Below are 17,567 nucleotides of genomic sequence, written 5' to 3'. Positions count from 1 at the left end.
TTGGCTCATGACAGGTAAGCACACGGTTCCTATCTTCCTATACTACCGCTCTAGCCGAAGGAGAAGCTGTGGCGAGGTTCCTGTACTACCGGGCTTCCACGCTACAGAGGCACCCCAGCCTGGCCTATAGTGCTACGAAGGCTGCGGCCCAGTATGCTGCTTTGGCTCATGATAGGTAAGCACACAATTCCTATACTACCGAGTCTCGATGCTACAGAGGTAAGGATGACTCTGTAGCGTCCTTCGTAGCGCAGCCTTCGTAGCACTGTAGGCCAAACTGCTACGAAGGCTGCGGCTCAGTAGCATACTGAACCGCGCATTAACTCATGAGCGGTAACCACACGGTTGCTATACTATCGAGTCTCGACGCTACAGAGGCACCCCAGCCTGGCTTATAGTGCTACGAAGGCTGCAGCACAGTATGCCGCTTTGGCTCATGATAGGTAAGCACACGGTTCCTATACTACCGGGTCTCGACGCTACAGAGGCAAAGGTGACTCTGTAGTTTCCTTTGTAGCGCAGCCTTTGTACGCAGCCTTCGTAGCACTGTTAGGCCAAACTGCTACGAAGGCCGCGGCACAGTATGCTTCTTTGGCTCGTGATAGGTAAGCACACGGTTCCTATACTACCACGGATCTCGACGCTACAGAGACAAGGGTGACTCTGTAGTTTCCTTTGTAGCGCAGCCTTAGTAGCACTGTAGGCCAAACTGCTACGAAGGCTGCAGCACAGTATGCCGCTTTGGCTCATGATATGTAAGCACACGGTTCCTATACTACCGGGTCTCGACACTACAGAGGCACCCTTTAGTCATGCCCACAGTGCCACGAAGGCTAAGGCCCAAGCGGCATCGCTTTGACTTATGATAGGTAAGCAAACGTCGCAATTAAGAGCGCCTTCTCGCCAAGTGCCGCGCAACGGCCGCCATCGATCTACCTACTTTGGCCCACAACGGAAAACGCTTTTTTTTCTTTTATTATCATACATCTCCAAAGAATGATGTTAGAATAAATCGACATTGTCTTGAGTTGCAAAACTTATCCACCGATCCTTGTTGTAGCGCTACGAAATGTTCCAATATGGTAACTAGATCATTATCATCATCATCATCTCAGCCATAGGACGTCCACTGCTGAACATAGGCCTCCCCCAATGCTTTTCATGTTGCCCGGTTGGTAGCGGCCTGCGTCCAGCGCCTTCCTGCTACCTTTAACTAGATACTAAAAAAGTACTCAATAGCCGTTTCAAATACAATCTCATCTTTCTTCATCAGACATCGAGCCCTCACGGTGTCCCTGGCTACAGCCGGCATGGAGCTAACTGATACTCTGGAACTACGCGCCAGGACGCCGCCAAGGCCGCTCCAACTGCCCGGCCTGCCCACCAAAGTGTTTGTCTACGCTACCGGAGCTGGCTGTGCTACTGTTCAGGTGTGTAGCTTTTCTTTCAATAGATATTGGGCGCTTGTTGTGTCTCAGACTAAAATTAGCATGGGACCGAAGGTAGACAAGGCTCTTTAGTCCAAACCGCTGCGATTGCCCTTGCCACCCACTACTGTTTGTCTACCATATGTTTTTTTTTCAACACACATTGCACAGCTGCTAAATACAGTTTCGTATATATCGATGGTAGAAGAATTTCTTTTTTATGAGCTAGAGTAGCGATTCAGCTTTTCCAAAACTCAAACTATGACTTAATCATTTCCCGTTTTTTGGACCCACCACGCGTAGTTTTGTCTTGGTTATAATGGATAATATTTTTTCATGGATTTTACAGGGTACAATATCTTATTCAACGTACACTCCAAAACCTGAAAACGCTCTGCTGAACATCCAGGCAGCCATCATTGAAGAGATAAGACCCGAACGGAGCAGTATTGAAGATTTACAGGGCAACTTACCTACTTTGATCATCAAGACCTGCTTCAAGTAAGTGTAATAAAACTTGTCACGGATTCACCTTTGCACTTTTTGAAAAGCTTAGATAAATGAGAGTTACTTACTTATTAATTTTATTGCGTACTGCCTGTAAATTCTTAGGATTACCCAGTTTGTTTTTGCTAGGCTATTGAAGGTAGGTATATGAACAATCAAATTTCTTTTCAGATGGAAAGGCAAAGAGCGCTCTGGGATACTTCGTCTGGAATCTTCTCTGTTCTCTGGATATGAGCTACACTCTGTGAACCCTGTGGTATTAGATGGTGCAACCTTTGCTGACCTCCATTATGGGTCACGTGGCGAGTCAGTGTGGTTCGTGTTTGCCAATGTAAGTATATTTATGCCATCTCCATGATAAGCATTTTAGTAACCTTGGACGATTTTACTACAGTTAATAATATTTGTTTGTATTTTCTTACAGATAAGCTCAACATGCCCGGTCTGCGTAACGTACGAAGCAAGATCGAAATTCATCATCACAAGTCTACGACCAGCCTTTGCCAAAATATATCCATCTACCCGCCCAGATTTAGCTGTAGAAACCTTCTTCCACGCTAGACCAGGCAGCCCCTTGCTCAGAGGCATAACTGATGATGACTTCATCACTTGGTTTGATAAAACAGAACTAGCGAGTCTCCAAACTACAACTAGCATTGACAACATTTGCGAATGTGGACGCATTTGCAGCCGAGACTACGAGTTCAGGAAAAGTGAAAATAAATCTGACGAGGACTCAAAAGATACAGCTGAAGACAAAAAAGAAGCTACAACAACTGACCATACGAGAGAGGACTCAAAAGATACCAATGTGGAGAAGAAAAAAGAGAAAACAACAACTGAGCATACAGAAGTTGAAAGTACAACGCCTGTAACTAGCAGAATGACAACTACAACAGAAATTGCAAAAAATACATATGAACCAATTGAAGAGGTAACGAAAGGTGAAATTTCAACTCTAATATCACCAAAAACTAAGGAACCAGAAACAACAACAGCAGAAGTGATGACCACAATAAATGCTAAACTATTGAACATTTCAATCTCAACAACAGAAGATAATACAGACCCAATCATCATTCCGACTGCTACTTATGTCAATTATTCCGATGTGGCCAAAGTTGAAAGTAATATCGTTCCTTTAGTGCCAAAGCACGGCGGAGAACTAATTGTACAAAAAATACTATCAAAACCATTGTATAAAAAGGAGGAAATAAAAAAGAAACCTCTACCTCGCAGAAAGGGAACTTTGAAAGCTACGTATGGAGAAAAAATATTTGAAAAAACAAAATCCTTGAGTATTCATACCATGACCCCCGTAAAAATAAATAAACCAATAATTTTCCAAAACTCAAATATCACTATAATTAAATCGGAAATACAAACAACGAATATTCCAGTAACCGAAAAGAATTCTAACGATATTGCCGAAGTTATCAATGAATCGAAACCGACTGATATTGTAAAAGAAGAAAAAGTAATTGTTACAAAAGCCGAAACACATCACAAGGAACATTTAGAAACGTCTACAATACCACACACAATTACAGCAATCACTAACAGCAATATCAAAAATATACATTACCGAACTAAAAAACCTAAAGCATTGTCGCAGATCAAAAAGCCACGAATAGAATCAAACCACACAACGGACATTGCCAAAAAGAATGAAACAGATAATATCGATGTCAAAATAAACAAAACAAAAATAAAAAACATAAGCACTGAAAAGCGTACAGTGAAAACTCTAAAATCAATAAATAAGGAGATCCATAAAATACCTTCGACGCCAATATCCGAGACATCTAAAACTTTATCTGACACAGTAAAGTCAGACATTGCCCCTGAAAATAAAGGTGGCTTCGAAATTCTGGATAAGAACAATCTTTGGGAACTCCTCAAAGAGGGTTCTGATGATGATCCTTCAAAAATAGAGGATAAGTTACAAGTGCACAACAGGATAACCATACTTGCACAAACACAAAACACAACTAACGACAACCGGTCATTATAAACCTTATTGTTATGTAATATGTAAGATAAAGACTTCAGTGAATATTTTTGTAACACACTCATGCCACTAACCTGTATGTATTATGATTGTTAATATCTCGACCTGACACGGCAATTTCTATGCACGTAATTGTTGATTGTTAGAGCGATGTAAGGTACCTAATGCACTTATTGTTTGTAAGTATCTATAATTTAATAAGTTACGACTGTATGTCTTTTGTAAATATTAACTTAAGCTGTAACTTTAATATTATTAAGATATGCGCTGTGACTACAAATTCAATGGATGTGTGGATGTCTTTTGTCCAATTGCTCAAAGCCCGAAGTTCCAAATTTTGTTTCTTAAGACATTGTATTACAGTGTAGAAAAAGATAGTTGGCTTCGTAGACTTTGCATTGGTCTGGATTATGAAGAAGAATGCTTGTAGAAGATGCTGGGTAAAAAACTAGAAGGGCTAGAAGATAGCAGCTAAAGTAGCTTAGAATTATAAAGGGCTACCCAATTACTACCTAGTCGAAAATTATTTTCAGAACTTCAAAAGAAAATTCCATTTTGATATTTAGAACTACCTAGCACTTTCTGTGTCTACATGGTAGCCCTAGCTAGATTTTAAGATATATTTATTCTTTTGTACTAATTTATGTAAAAAGTTGAATAGGATGAATGTTGCCAAAATCGTAGTGTGTAAACTAAAACTTTCCCATTTCGTTCCCTAGAGTAAATTATTTATCCCTTAGTATACAGATAGTGAATTCTTATAGTGTTCTATAGTAATGTAATGTAATGCTAATGCCCCAGAATTTCCATCCGTCTAATCTATCGTCTTCTGTATCTATTGTATGTAAATCGTAGTCTCTTACTGTAGCTGTCTAGATAATTTAATTTCGAAGTTGAAACTTGATGATACAGCAAGCATTTTTGATTTGATTACTTATAATAATTTGAATCAAAATATTCAGAGTAACTACTTAGGTACATAAGTGAAAACAAAACATTTCGTCTTGAAGACGGTCAAGAAATTATAGTTCTGCCTGGTACTGAAACTCACCGTAAGTAATCGTAACTTACACAATAAAGTAAATCGCGAACAGTAGATATTTATATGCGACTAGCGGCCGCCCGCGACTTCGTACGCGTGGATCTCGTTTTACCCCCTTTTCCCGAATTTTCTTTGCTATGAACCTCACGGAGCCCGAGACCTTTCCAACGAATGCAAAACCGTGGAAATCGGTTCGTGCGTTCTGGAGTTATAGCGTCAGGGAGGAAAACCCGACTTATTTTTATATAGTAGATTTTCAAAATTTACCGGAAGTCAAAATATTTTCGTGATGGCCAAAAATTTCAAATTAGCACAATATTTATGTTGAAGTATAAAATGACTGTTTTCAAAGTTATAGAGCGAGTTTGAATTTGTAAAATCCAGATTATTCGCTTTAGCTTTCAGATTATCTTCGAGGACATTACCCATAAATCTCAATAATCTTTTACTTACTTAGGTACTAGGTAATCTATAGTATCTAACATGTATGCTGTATCATTAAATTAACAATTTCTTATTCTGTAGTCTCTTTAGATGTGCGAAAAATGCGTGAACTTTTCGTAACCACAAAAGTTCACCTTGAATAATGTCAAATTGTAATTTAGATCAGGAAATTCTATCTAACTTCCGAGTGTCCTTAAAAATAACACCACTTCTTCTCTAGATTTACCAATAGATTAGTTATAATGACAGATGAAAATAAAGATTAAATTCATATAATTAAAAGTCTTGAAATGCGAAATATAAAAGTAATTATATACCTAGTTAAAAATATGAGTGAAATAAGAGTTTTTGTGTAATACTTATCTGTTTCTGTGGTCGGGAAACAATATCCCTGAAAATGTAATTATAGTTAGATATATAAAATATTTTTGCAATTTCTGCCAATCTTTTTGAAAATTATTATCACGCTACTACCAGCTTCTCTTAAAACTCAACCTTGATGGAAGTGTTAGAAGTGGCAAGACTTGCCATTTGCACTTAGTGGCAATACTGTAAACCGTATTATGCCTCAACAGTTTCAAGCCCGTATCCTGAAAGGGCAGGCTAAACTTGGTTCAAACTCGAGCCTGTATTTGATTGTTTCCCAACATTTTAATCACTGGATTTAATCTACTCGTAATTATTGAGCAAAGGTTTATAATTTGAACTTCGCTTTAATTCAGCTATAAGATATTTTTTTTGTAAATGAAGCCATTGCACAATTTCATTAGTCTAACTTTTTGCCTCACTAAGTTGTGACCGCAAACACCGCAAAATTGGCGATTAGTTGGTTACACGATTTTTGGTCGGTGTCAATGTTAATCGGTCATTTATTAGTTTGCAAAATCGTTAAAGTCAATTGGCATGAACTAAATAAACAAGATAATAAATTGTGATAGAGTCGTATTGCAGCGCTACATGACGCTTCTAAATTGTTAGTTTGTATAATATATTAAGTTCATGAAATTACGTTTATTTTCAATCTGGTTCCTGCATTATAACGCTCTTCTCGGCCATTTTAAATCTGATTGTATAAATAAATCTTATTAAATAAGCACTATCTAAATATGTGTAAATGTACGGTTGTATGAAACTAGGTGCTTGTGCAGAGGATTTCGTCAATTTAAAATGTATAAAGTGTCATGGCGTATGTTAAAATGAAATTTATGTCTGTGCTTAAAATAAGCTAGTCACGTTAAGTATGATACCTCGATGTACTGACACAAATCTTATTAATAGGAAAGATAAAGATGGTAACACAGTATCAGGTGTTTTAATACGTACCTACCCTCAACTCGGACCAATTTTGGATCGTATGTTATTCTCAACTTGAATTTAAAAGATAATTATTCTCAAAGATATTGCTCAGTTAAGTTGAAACTAATTGAAAATCAATTAAATTAACCTTTATTATCAACAAAACAAAAAAAAACATAAAAAGACCTCACAAATAAATAAAATCCTTTGGGATCCTAACTCTTACTCTATACAAAGTAAAAATATAAAGTTTAACGCGTGTAAAACTAGGAACGATCATCCATAAAAGTAGTTTATTTATAAAAGAAGATTCAAATCTATCTCAATTTAGTGATTAGAGTTTAGTTTTCAGAGCATAGAAAATTCAAGTTCGATTGATAGATGAAACTAAGTACACTTTTACTTATTGAACCCACTTTCAATAGTAACTACCTAGAGTACAGGTTTGAAACAATAGGAATGATATTGTTCTGAATATTAAATACTTTATTTTAAACTAAGAGTTGGATTGCGTTGGTCACAACTCACGCCTTAAGCCTAGGTGCAGACCACCGACTTTTAGTTGGCCGATAGTTGGACCCGATTCTAATTTGTATGAAGAATCGGCCGATACCCAATCGGTGTAATGTCTACACTTTCATACATCTCCATACTGATTTTACTACCCGACTAAAATATCGGCCGACAAAAAATCGGTGGTCTAGGCTTAGAAAGAAAATCTTGATAAAACTATTGAAAGAAAAATATTTTCCCATATTTCATACAATTATTCTCACGCCCTAGACATCACAAAAAATCAGCTCATCCACTTATTTCGTTGCTTTTTATCTTCTCTTCAAAGTACTAAACGAACTGTTACGAAACGGGTTTTCTTTGTATGCACAATTATTTATTTGCCGAGCAAACTTACTACAAATACATTCTTTCTTTGAACTTTGTGGATTCAATGGATGCCGGAATAAACTTCGTTGAGTTATTTGAATTGAAAAGAAATAACTGCTCTGTTTGTGCCTATTGAAGGACTTTCAATAAATAGGTAAGTGAGTACAAATCTTACATAATTCGCTCGTAGGACTTTACGACTTTATAAGTTAAAACATATCTAGGTTTTTGTGCTTTACTTAGATACACACATCATCATCATTTCAGTCATAGGACATCCACTGCTGAACATAGGCCTCCCCCAATGATTTCTATAATTACCGGTTGGTAGCGCTCTGCATCCAGCGCCGTCCTGCTACCTTTATTTTCGTCGGTCCACTTAGTGGGTGGATATACTATGCTGCACTTTCCGGTAAGTGACCTCTTACGTATTAGTTGTGACTGCAGTTTTTCAGTTCCATCATTAATTATTTTTTTATAATAACTACCTAAAGCTTTCATTTTCTTCAGTCACAGAATAAAATTTTATTAGGTTACAGGTAAATAGTTAAATTATTATTTGTCTTAGGTGTGTCTATTAATACGAGAACGAAGCCTTGGACTTGACTGCTCATATTTTATAAATGATAATGTAGGGTAATATATTTTCATTGTTACCAATTGAATTTGTCAGAAACATACATTTTTATTCACACAACATCAAAGTTTTTACTAGAAAACTAGCGGCCGCCCGCGACTTCGTACGCGTGGATCCCGTTTTACCCCCTTCATCTATCTTACGCGGTTTAGATTTTTTCATACAAATGTTTTTTTCCGCTAACTCCCGTTCTCGTGGGAATTTTGCAATATCCTGTTGTAACTAAGCTTTAAGTTTACTAAGGTACCTGCATGCCAAATTTCAAGCGACTAACTTAAGCGGTTTAGATTTTTCATACAAAAGGATTTTCCCGCTAATTCCTGTTCCCGTGGGAATTCCTAAGTATACTATAACCTGCCCAGAAGTATGAAGAATAATTGTACCAAGTTTCGTTAAAATCCGTGGAGTAGTTTTTGTTTCTATAAGGAACATACAGACAGACAGACAGACAGACAGACAACAGACAAAAATTTTACTGATTGCATTTTTGGCATCAGTAACGATCACTAATCACCCCCTGATAGTTATTTTGAAAATATATTTCATGTACAGAATTGACCTCTCTACAGATTTATTATACCTAAGTATAGATATTACTTAATTCTGATGAAAAATGTTGGTTTCGAGTTCTTGATTATGTGGGTACCTGACTAAAAGTTCATATAATAACTACTAAACTGTCTGTTACTGTAATGGCCCAATTTATATGATCTTTTAAAAATTTGCATTGTCTTTAAAATAAGGGTAATAAAACGAACAATTTAATATTACGTTTTCTTAATTGCTTTTATTCATTCATAACGTTACAATGATATTTTATCCGTAAAGGTACAATTATTTTGGTTCAAATATTATGACATAATAATTCTTAAACATACAGAAAAGATTCTATGAATACCTAATGACTATGGGATTGATCGACTGGGTTACATTATAGAAACAATAATATTAAAATACTTCTGAATCGAGAGGTTTTTCCAAGAAAAATCATTTTTTGTAAAAGTAAAAGATAACTTTGGCACAAATTGTTTTCAGAAGATAGCACATAAATGCTATCGTATTGACTAGAATTTCACAAATTAAAATAAAGATAAACAGCTAAGTACAAAAGCACCACAGATAATAAATATAATTAATTAAAACGATAGAAGAGATTGAAATGCCAGCCTATTTTCAATCAACCTAATTATTTATTGAAATGGAAACCATTTAAACATTTAAAAAGTAAACTTCTAAATGAAATCTATTCTAAATTAAAAAGTAACTTTTTATATTTCAAAAATTTGAATTTGGAACATGATAACAGAGACAACGAGTGTAACATGAACGACAGAAAGAGGTGTAATATTAACGGTATTAACATTGAGTCCGGTACATAGTGTAGTGATCATGAACATTGATAGTGACTTATAGACCCGGCAGCTGTTGCGCCCCTCATCTCCTTCTGGCGTACGCCAACCAAGCGGGTAAGTCCGGCTTCTGTAAGAAAACAAATAAAATCAACATTATAATATTTTGAAGGTTTGAAAACAACGACGGCAAAAATCATGGATAATATTAGCATTTGAAATACGTAGCCAAAAGTTATGGAAATATTAAAATGTTAAAGATTCGATAAAAATCTCATCGAGCATATTTTTTCTGCCAGCTCGACGTCATTGTGATTCTACTAAAAAGTTTAAAGTTCTTCTTTCAAAATATTAATCTACTGCGTACCTCCCTACGAGTTTTAAGTAGTAGGTAGGCACATTTCAATGCATCTTTTACCTATTGAAAATGAAAACATACCTAAATACACACCATGAACCTACTGAGTTGAGAATCTACTGGTAGAGTTTTGTCCCCATTCCCCAATGTCAGGTTTCCTATTTCGAAATTCATATCAAACTGCGCCCATTGACATATCTAGGCCGCAGCAGGAGCTAACGAGGTTTGCCTTGACAGCATTCAGCGAGCGTCAGTCCTTTTCAGTCTGTATAACTCAGGTCACAATTTGGGAAGCTTTACAAGGAAACATTGCACGATTTTACTTTTATTTCACTTGTTAATTGTTATACTTTACAATGTAATAAAAGAGTTTCAGACTAATTTATCTAAATATATTGTCCTCATTTCAGCCAGTGTCAGTCCACGGTTAGTCCCAAACCTTCCGAAAGAAGCCTGAAGACTGATTTCGTAGGTAAAAAAAACTATTTCTCAAAAGTATTCTGTAATCCAACGCATGAAAAGAATCACTGGAATCACTATTTCTTTTACATCATCTAATATTAGACAACTATAAATACTATAATCGTTATTTTATCTCGTAAATCTATGTAGTTCGAAGAAATATTTCTGCCAACATATTCCCAGGAGATGAACGATTTCATAAAACTGTCAACGACCGACCACAATATCTTGTCGCAATATTCATATTCCTCAACGTCCTGCCATTTTCTGCCATGCTAATCATTTATAAAAACATGACAAACTATACACCTAAATTAAACATATCAAAATACATTGAAATTCAACTACAATGTTATTTAGAACCTTCTTAAAAATTTTGTAAAAACCATAAAAACAATCAATAAAATTTATTGATTGATTCATTTATCATTTAATGACTCTCCTTTTACAATTTCAATATCTATCGCTATAGGTAGGTAATTAGGTATAATTAATAAGTAAGTTTGATCAAATTTACCAATTTTAATTTTGGTTCAATCAATATTTCCTATTTAAGTCTGATAATCCAATCTAGTATGATGTTTTCGACAGACTCCTTTGTTTTGTAATTAAATGCGAAGCTTAAAAGCTTTGTAAGTTATTGACGAATGAACGATTTATAATTAATATCATCAAACAGTTGAGAGCCATAACAACTTTTAGATAAATATATATTTACGAGTATATTCTTATATTGAAATAAATCGCAAATAATTATTTAGGCTATCAAATAACTACTAAAAGCAATAAAACTGAAGCTCTGAATGTGTTTATAAATCGTCGTTAACTCTGCGCCTTAATAACAATGTATTTAACGACTGGCTTAATTCTCGATGGAAATTTCATAAGTAATCTAAATTCCTTATTAAGTAACGAATAATCTACCCGTACCGTGATTTTAAGATACATTTTTGAATGTAATAATCTTCGTACGTCAGTACTTTGTTACATAGTAATTAAAAGTAATCCACCAGACTCAGCCAAAATCTCGTTTCAAGGTATTTTTTCAAAGGTATGAGATAGTTGAATAAGTCCATACAGGTTTTTTCTTGATTTTACATGCCACAATATTTATTAATAAATTATAGAATACAAAACGTTTAAGACTTAGCCTTAAAGGGTAATTATACGCCTCATAATATTTTTCCCTATTAGGTACGCGCTAAAAATAAAATCTCTACATTTCAAGTAGGTACTATCAAAATCGAATGATCTTTTTGGCCTGAATTAGCTGACATATTATTATTAAATTCGACTTTGTATTTTTCTATTTAAAGTATTGTATGTATTATATTTAATAGATGAAGTATTGCTGTAGCTCTTTGTGCCATTGTTAAAGATATTAAAGTATCTTGATACTTAACTTCGAATATCAATATTGCAGCGATATTGTTAAGCATTCATAAACCCGTAGGCGGCTATAAACGCGATATTGGTATATTATTCAGTTCTATTCCACATCTTAAGGCTACACTTAACTGTAACCTATAAAGTGGGTGCGTTATTGAAAACCGCCACTTTTGAGTTAGCAATTCAATTTTATTATTGCTTCAAGTCTATTCGATATTCTTTTGTCATCATTCCAGAACTTTCCAATGCAATGAATATATTCATTCGAATTCCAGGATTCATTTTGTCGTGATAAATCTTTAAAAGTCGAAGTATTAATTCAGTATTGTGGTAAGCCGTACGCTGCCAATTAACGGGAATGTTTAAGCCGTGGTCAATTAAATTAAAAACATCGTATCCAATGTTACTATTTTAAATTCCCTCGTGTATCTTTATAGGACTTCACAAAAAGTAAATCACAACCACGCGTAACTAGCTAACTGAATATCCTCCAATCGCCAACCTTATTTGTTGGACTATGCTTTACTAGATCCAGTGGAATTTGATTATAAAGGGCTCTACAAATTTAATAAGCCTGGGTGGTTAATGTGATTAATACGTACCTGTTCATTCAAATCATCAAATAAGCTACAATAAGTGTAGGCTCAGTAGGCACTCCGCCTCTGAGAAAAGTCTGCCGAATCTATGAGGTTTTTGAAAAAAAAAATTTAAAAAATCTATAAAATCAGTGGAAAATCTTATGAAAATTAGAATTTACATGTCTTCTTACAAATTAAGCGTCAAAACCTATCTGGTTTTTACAAACTTATAATTCTTACTTTGGCTCGTAACAAATCAAATTGTATGTTTAGCTGTTTTGTTGATTTTTTCCGTATACGAGTAATACAAATAAATTTTAATTTTATACAATCCCTTGTGCGTAAAATACACAATAGTTTTTGGTGACGTAATTATTTCACTTTTTTTTTTACCGATAAAAGCGCATGAAGTTGTGATTTAGTTAGAAACTTCATTTTATTTATTGACTTTGAACCTTGGTTTAAACCCACTGAATCCACCTTGATTAGTGTAACACCTACTGCATTTAATTAGAGTGTCTACACTTTAGTAATTAACGTAAAGAGATTATTTTTCTTTGATCAATCAACACTTTAATGTAACACTTTGTAAGGACGTTACAAAATTGTTCCTCAGATCTTTTGAAAATGTTTGGAGAGTAATTAATTTATAACACGAGTTAAAGATTTTGGTAATAACCCAATAACCTACTTAATAATTTTGCTATAAGTAAAATCTGATTGAAATTCTAAATGATTTCTAATTCTCACAATCCAAAATGTACGTTTGGAAATATCAATGTAGAAAAAACTTTTAAAATTATGTTTCTTTTATTTTTAAACATACGATTCCAGGTAGTAGTTCCCAAAACGAAAGGCATGTGTCACGCATTTCCGTTTAAAAGGTTAAATTGATGTCAAACAGTGACGTAATCCCAAATAAATAAACTTACTTCGAGATCCTTAGCCCAGTTCGTGAACGCATCCGATCGCTTGCCGAACCTGTAACAAAATGGAAAATGTTTACACACTGAATAAAAATCTTAAACGGTCGAACGCCCGTATTCACAAACATTACTATGTCTCACAGTGCGCGTGGACGCACAGGGTGACACGAACCAATCGCAAAGCTCTATTCAACGCTGTGCGTTCGATTTGCTGCTTCACTTAAGCAAGCATCGTTTGTGAATATGGGCATAAGATAACGAAAAAATTTGCTAAACATTACAAAATAATGCCAAAGAAATTCACGTTTGTTACGTTTTCACGCTACCACAGTGCCAGTTAATGATTTTTGAAATAGAGATAGATTGCATGTTGGAAAAACATAAATCCTTTACCCTACCTCTTACTATATCTAAGAAGGAGAGAATTAGGTTGATTGATGTAAGGAAGTTTGTAAGTAACTATGTAGAAACAGTAAGTTTTATATCCCAAAGTCCCAAATGTGATGGGAAAAAAATGGTTTCTGCCCTGAGTGCCTAGTGTGAGTTTATATCAAACGCGTGTGAGCGCGTCAATTAATGACATATGTATGACGGATTGTACAGCGCCCCTAGCGGGAAACGTTAAAAAACTAAAATTTTCATAAATTAGTGAGCGCGTTTGATGTAAACTCACACTCAGCCCACTGATCAGAAATCAAAACAATCCTCAATAATTTGTTAGTTGATTTGATTTAAAATCTGTGTGATAAAAGTAGACACATATTATTATAATGTACCTATTGGACACCCACGCATTGATACTTTATGCATGACATTGATTCGAAGAGAGATCAAAATAATTTTAGCTGAAAAGCCTCCAGCTGACCACATAGTGGAATTGAAAAAAGGCCTTGAATATAAATGGACGTGTCGAAAATTGAATTTCAATGCTATCAGGTACCGTTAGAATATGGATTTATTTATTTATTTGAAAGCTCAGACTTCGTAAGCGTGGGTCAGACAATTAACGGTTGACACAATATTTAGATCAAAAATATTATTGAATTTTCTTGACCAAAAACAAAATTGTTTACTTTGGTTTACCTCAACCAATCTGTAGTTAACACCGTCGGGATTTATTTAATATCTAATTTGATCTCATAAACATAATACAACTAACCAAGTTAAATACTAATGTCACTTCTGAATTTTCAAACGAATACTTACCACTGTTCTCAATTGATTATTTCAACTTTACATATAATTGAATTAACATTAACATTTCCTACTATCCAGCCTAATAATCTGACCTAATTGGCTTTCTAGCTCCTTGACTTCAAATACACCTTGATATCTCTGCACTATCTTAGTTCACAGCTGATTAGATACCTAGCTACGTGATTAGGCCAGGGTTTCCCAAACTATGGGTGGCAACCCAGAGGTGGATCGCGAGCGAACATTGAGTGGGCCCTACCTGTAGAATGACACACCACCCTACAGTTCCGAGTCCTTTATTTAGGCATATTGGTAACGGTTAAATTTCCTATAGGTGGGTCCCGGGTTTGGGAACTTGTATTAAATGAGTCGTAGCCCAGACAACTTTGGGAACCACTGGATTTGACACTACAGTGCTTATAACGTGCATTTAGTGGGCACATGAGGCAATTAGACTGTTCACTTGACTGATATTATTTCGTAATTATACTCGTAATCACAATTAATTACGAAATGTTAGCATTTGTACTATATAGTTACAATGTTACGGAAATGAAACTTAATATTTTCTTGTGATAAAAAAGAAACATGGTATTTGTATGCCAATAAGGCTAACCACTTTTTGTATGTTACTCGGTAAATGAGGTGACGAACTTGAACACTTTGCGTTATTCCTACACGTAATATTACGAATCTTTTGTGAGTAGGTAATAAGAAGTAAACTCCAAAACTACTACTGATCCACTTCTAAAATCTTTTATCAGCAAAAAGATACTCTATTCCCAAATAGTTCCATTAATACAGTCCCGAAGGGTCCTTATAGTACTCCTTTGACGAACCGAAATCTTTTGAGCTGAACCATGTCTAACTAGTTACGAATAAAAGAAAAAATGAGTGCTCAGGATATTGCAAGTCTTTTAAAGCTCCGGTTCAGAGTCGTGATGTTATGGATATGTAGTTTCGGTTATGGATACGGTTACGGATATTGGAATACTAATATGCCGGTTTCGGTTATGGTTACGGATATTTTTTTTTATTTCGGATATCCGAAAGTTTCGGTTACGGTCACGGATATCTATGCTATAGAATGCAAATTGCAATAGTTGTCCAACACAGTTCATGCCTTACGAATAAAAAGGGTACAAAAAGATTCTTTTTGACATATGTCACCTTCTTTTGGTCTCACAAAAAAGTTTTTATATTATGGAAAAAAACTCATGTACTTCAAAATGCAATAATTTAATCAGCGTAAGGACTTGATTGGCTCTGCCTACATCCGAAACTATCCGAAACATTTTGAATCAGTTATGGTTACGTTTCGGATATTTATTTATTTTGGATATCCGAAAGTTTCGGTTTCAGTTACGGATATCCATAACATCCCTGGTTCAGAGCTTAAAGCCCTCAGATATTAACTGAAACAGCCCTGAAGTATTAATAAACGGGGTGTGCGACTCGTTTTCAATTAAAATAAATTAATTTTTAAACGATGCGATGTCTGCACTTCCCACGCTTATTCAATCTCAAATTTTGGTATACATTTTGTTGTTGTTGAGAAAATATTAAATCGTTTCCAATGAATTATTTAAATACCTCTGTAAATTATCTTTCAAGAATCAGTGCATAACTGGAAATACGTCATTTTCAACATTGATTGGATTCATCTTTCCTTGATACCTAGGTAATTTGTTTAAGATCGATACCAGGAACGATGAGCATTAAAAATACAACTCATATTTATTATTTTAACAGGTGATATCGCGATAAAATTTAGCTTCTTCACATTTGATGATGATGATCCCAAGTAACCCTTTTTGGACGTTGTTAACTAGTTTTCATTCTAATTGATTCAACTTATCTAAAGTCATAGTTACGATATACCTAGTACCAGCAATTATTTGAGTTTATTTATCCTAACTTTTTGGCTATTAATATTCCCATTAAACAAACCGTAACTACAAATTTTGGGCCCACAAAAGCAAATAGTGAGGAAACCAAATCGTGAATCGAACAATGTCTCAAATACATTTCACGGGGACAAATATTTGATAGACATATGTATTCGTGGGTCCCTCGAACAATGCTTACACAATGCCTATATCATAATTCATTTCTAATGTAAACGCAAAATGTGTTTGTTTTTCTACCTGAAGCCAGTGCTGTAATCTATTGCAAAATCAATAAAACATCACCTAAATGTGATCGTAATTAAAACAAAAACGTCATGCATTGGATGTGGAAGTATAAAATAGTGCGGTGTGCGTTATCGATAAGGGGGCGGGGAGAAACATCGACTATCGTACCTTGGTCGGGTGTGGTAGGAGTAAATGCGGTCTAGGTTCTGCAACTGGATAAGCCGCATCGCGCGATCTAACAATTCTGGGTCGACTCGGTCCCCATCCGAGACGTCGCGGCGATCGATCCTGCCAATATATTGTTATCTATGTAACACAATCACGCACAACACTACGGGTAGGACTGAGGATACGACCAAGATACGATGTCGAACCGTATGGCAGTTGTAATAACGGTAAAAGTTGGGTGGCCTAAAATTCTGTGGTTCAGTGAGGGGACATTTTGTGTTGTGTTATCGTGAGAAACCGTAAACTTACTGAAATAAATATTAAACATACAGGATCTAACTATAACTTTTTATTAAAATTTTGTGTCAGTTTGAAGTTGAAATTATAACTTTAAAAACTATACCAAACTTACACATTGTTGGCAACAATGTAACAATTGCACCTGAAAAAGTATCTACTTTTATTGTTACATTTCAATACATAAGAGCGATCAAAGGCAACTTTCTTATTATTCAGCGTTACGTCACAAAATATAACAGAAGGTAAACTCATGTATGTACCTCGATTTGCATACCTCTCTCGCTCGCACGCTCGGCCGTCGCGCTAGGGTTGTCTTGTCATGTGTTGCGTTTATTTCGTTATCATAGAAAAATGTTACTCTTAATACTATGCAAGAAAAACAGTAACAGATATCCACGTATACTTATTTATATTTAGTACGTTATTATAGTAATAGTTTGCAAACAAATACACGAGAAGGAA

At 35.2% G+C, this 17,567-nt stretch overlaps 1 protein-coding gene across 2 annotated transcripts in view; it reads right to left on the bottom strand.

Moving 5' to 3' along the window:
* Positions 1-9,006: 9,006 nt before the first annotated feature.
* LOC135076474 (neuropeptide F) overlaps positions 9,007-17,567 on the bottom strand; it is a 39,440-nt gene continuing 30,879 nt past the window's right edge. The window contains exons 3-5 of one of the 2 annotated variants that reach the window (XM_063970937.1): positions 16,806-16,925; positions 13,315-13,363; positions 9,007-9,725 (exon numbers count right to left, since the gene is read on the bottom strand). In XM_063970937.1, the coding sequence (XP_063827007.1) occupies positions 9,681-9,725; positions 13,315-13,363; positions 16,806-16,925 (214 nt within the window). In that variant the 3' untranslated portion in view covers positions 9,007-9,680. The remainder of the gene's footprint in view (positions 9,726-13,314; positions 13,364-16,805; positions 16,926-17,567) is intronic. The other variant, XM_063970939.1, reaches the window with a different exon arrangement.

Source organism: Ostrinia nubilalis, chromosome 12, assembly GCF_963855985.1.
Source record: "Ostrinia nubilalis chromosome 12, ilOstNubi1.1, whole genome shotgun sequence".
Taxonomy (NCBI): domain Eukaryota; kingdom Metazoa; phylum Arthropoda; class Insecta; order Lepidoptera; family Crambidae; genus Ostrinia; species Ostrinia nubilalis.
This window is presented reverse-complemented; position numbering and strand designations above follow the sequence as displayed.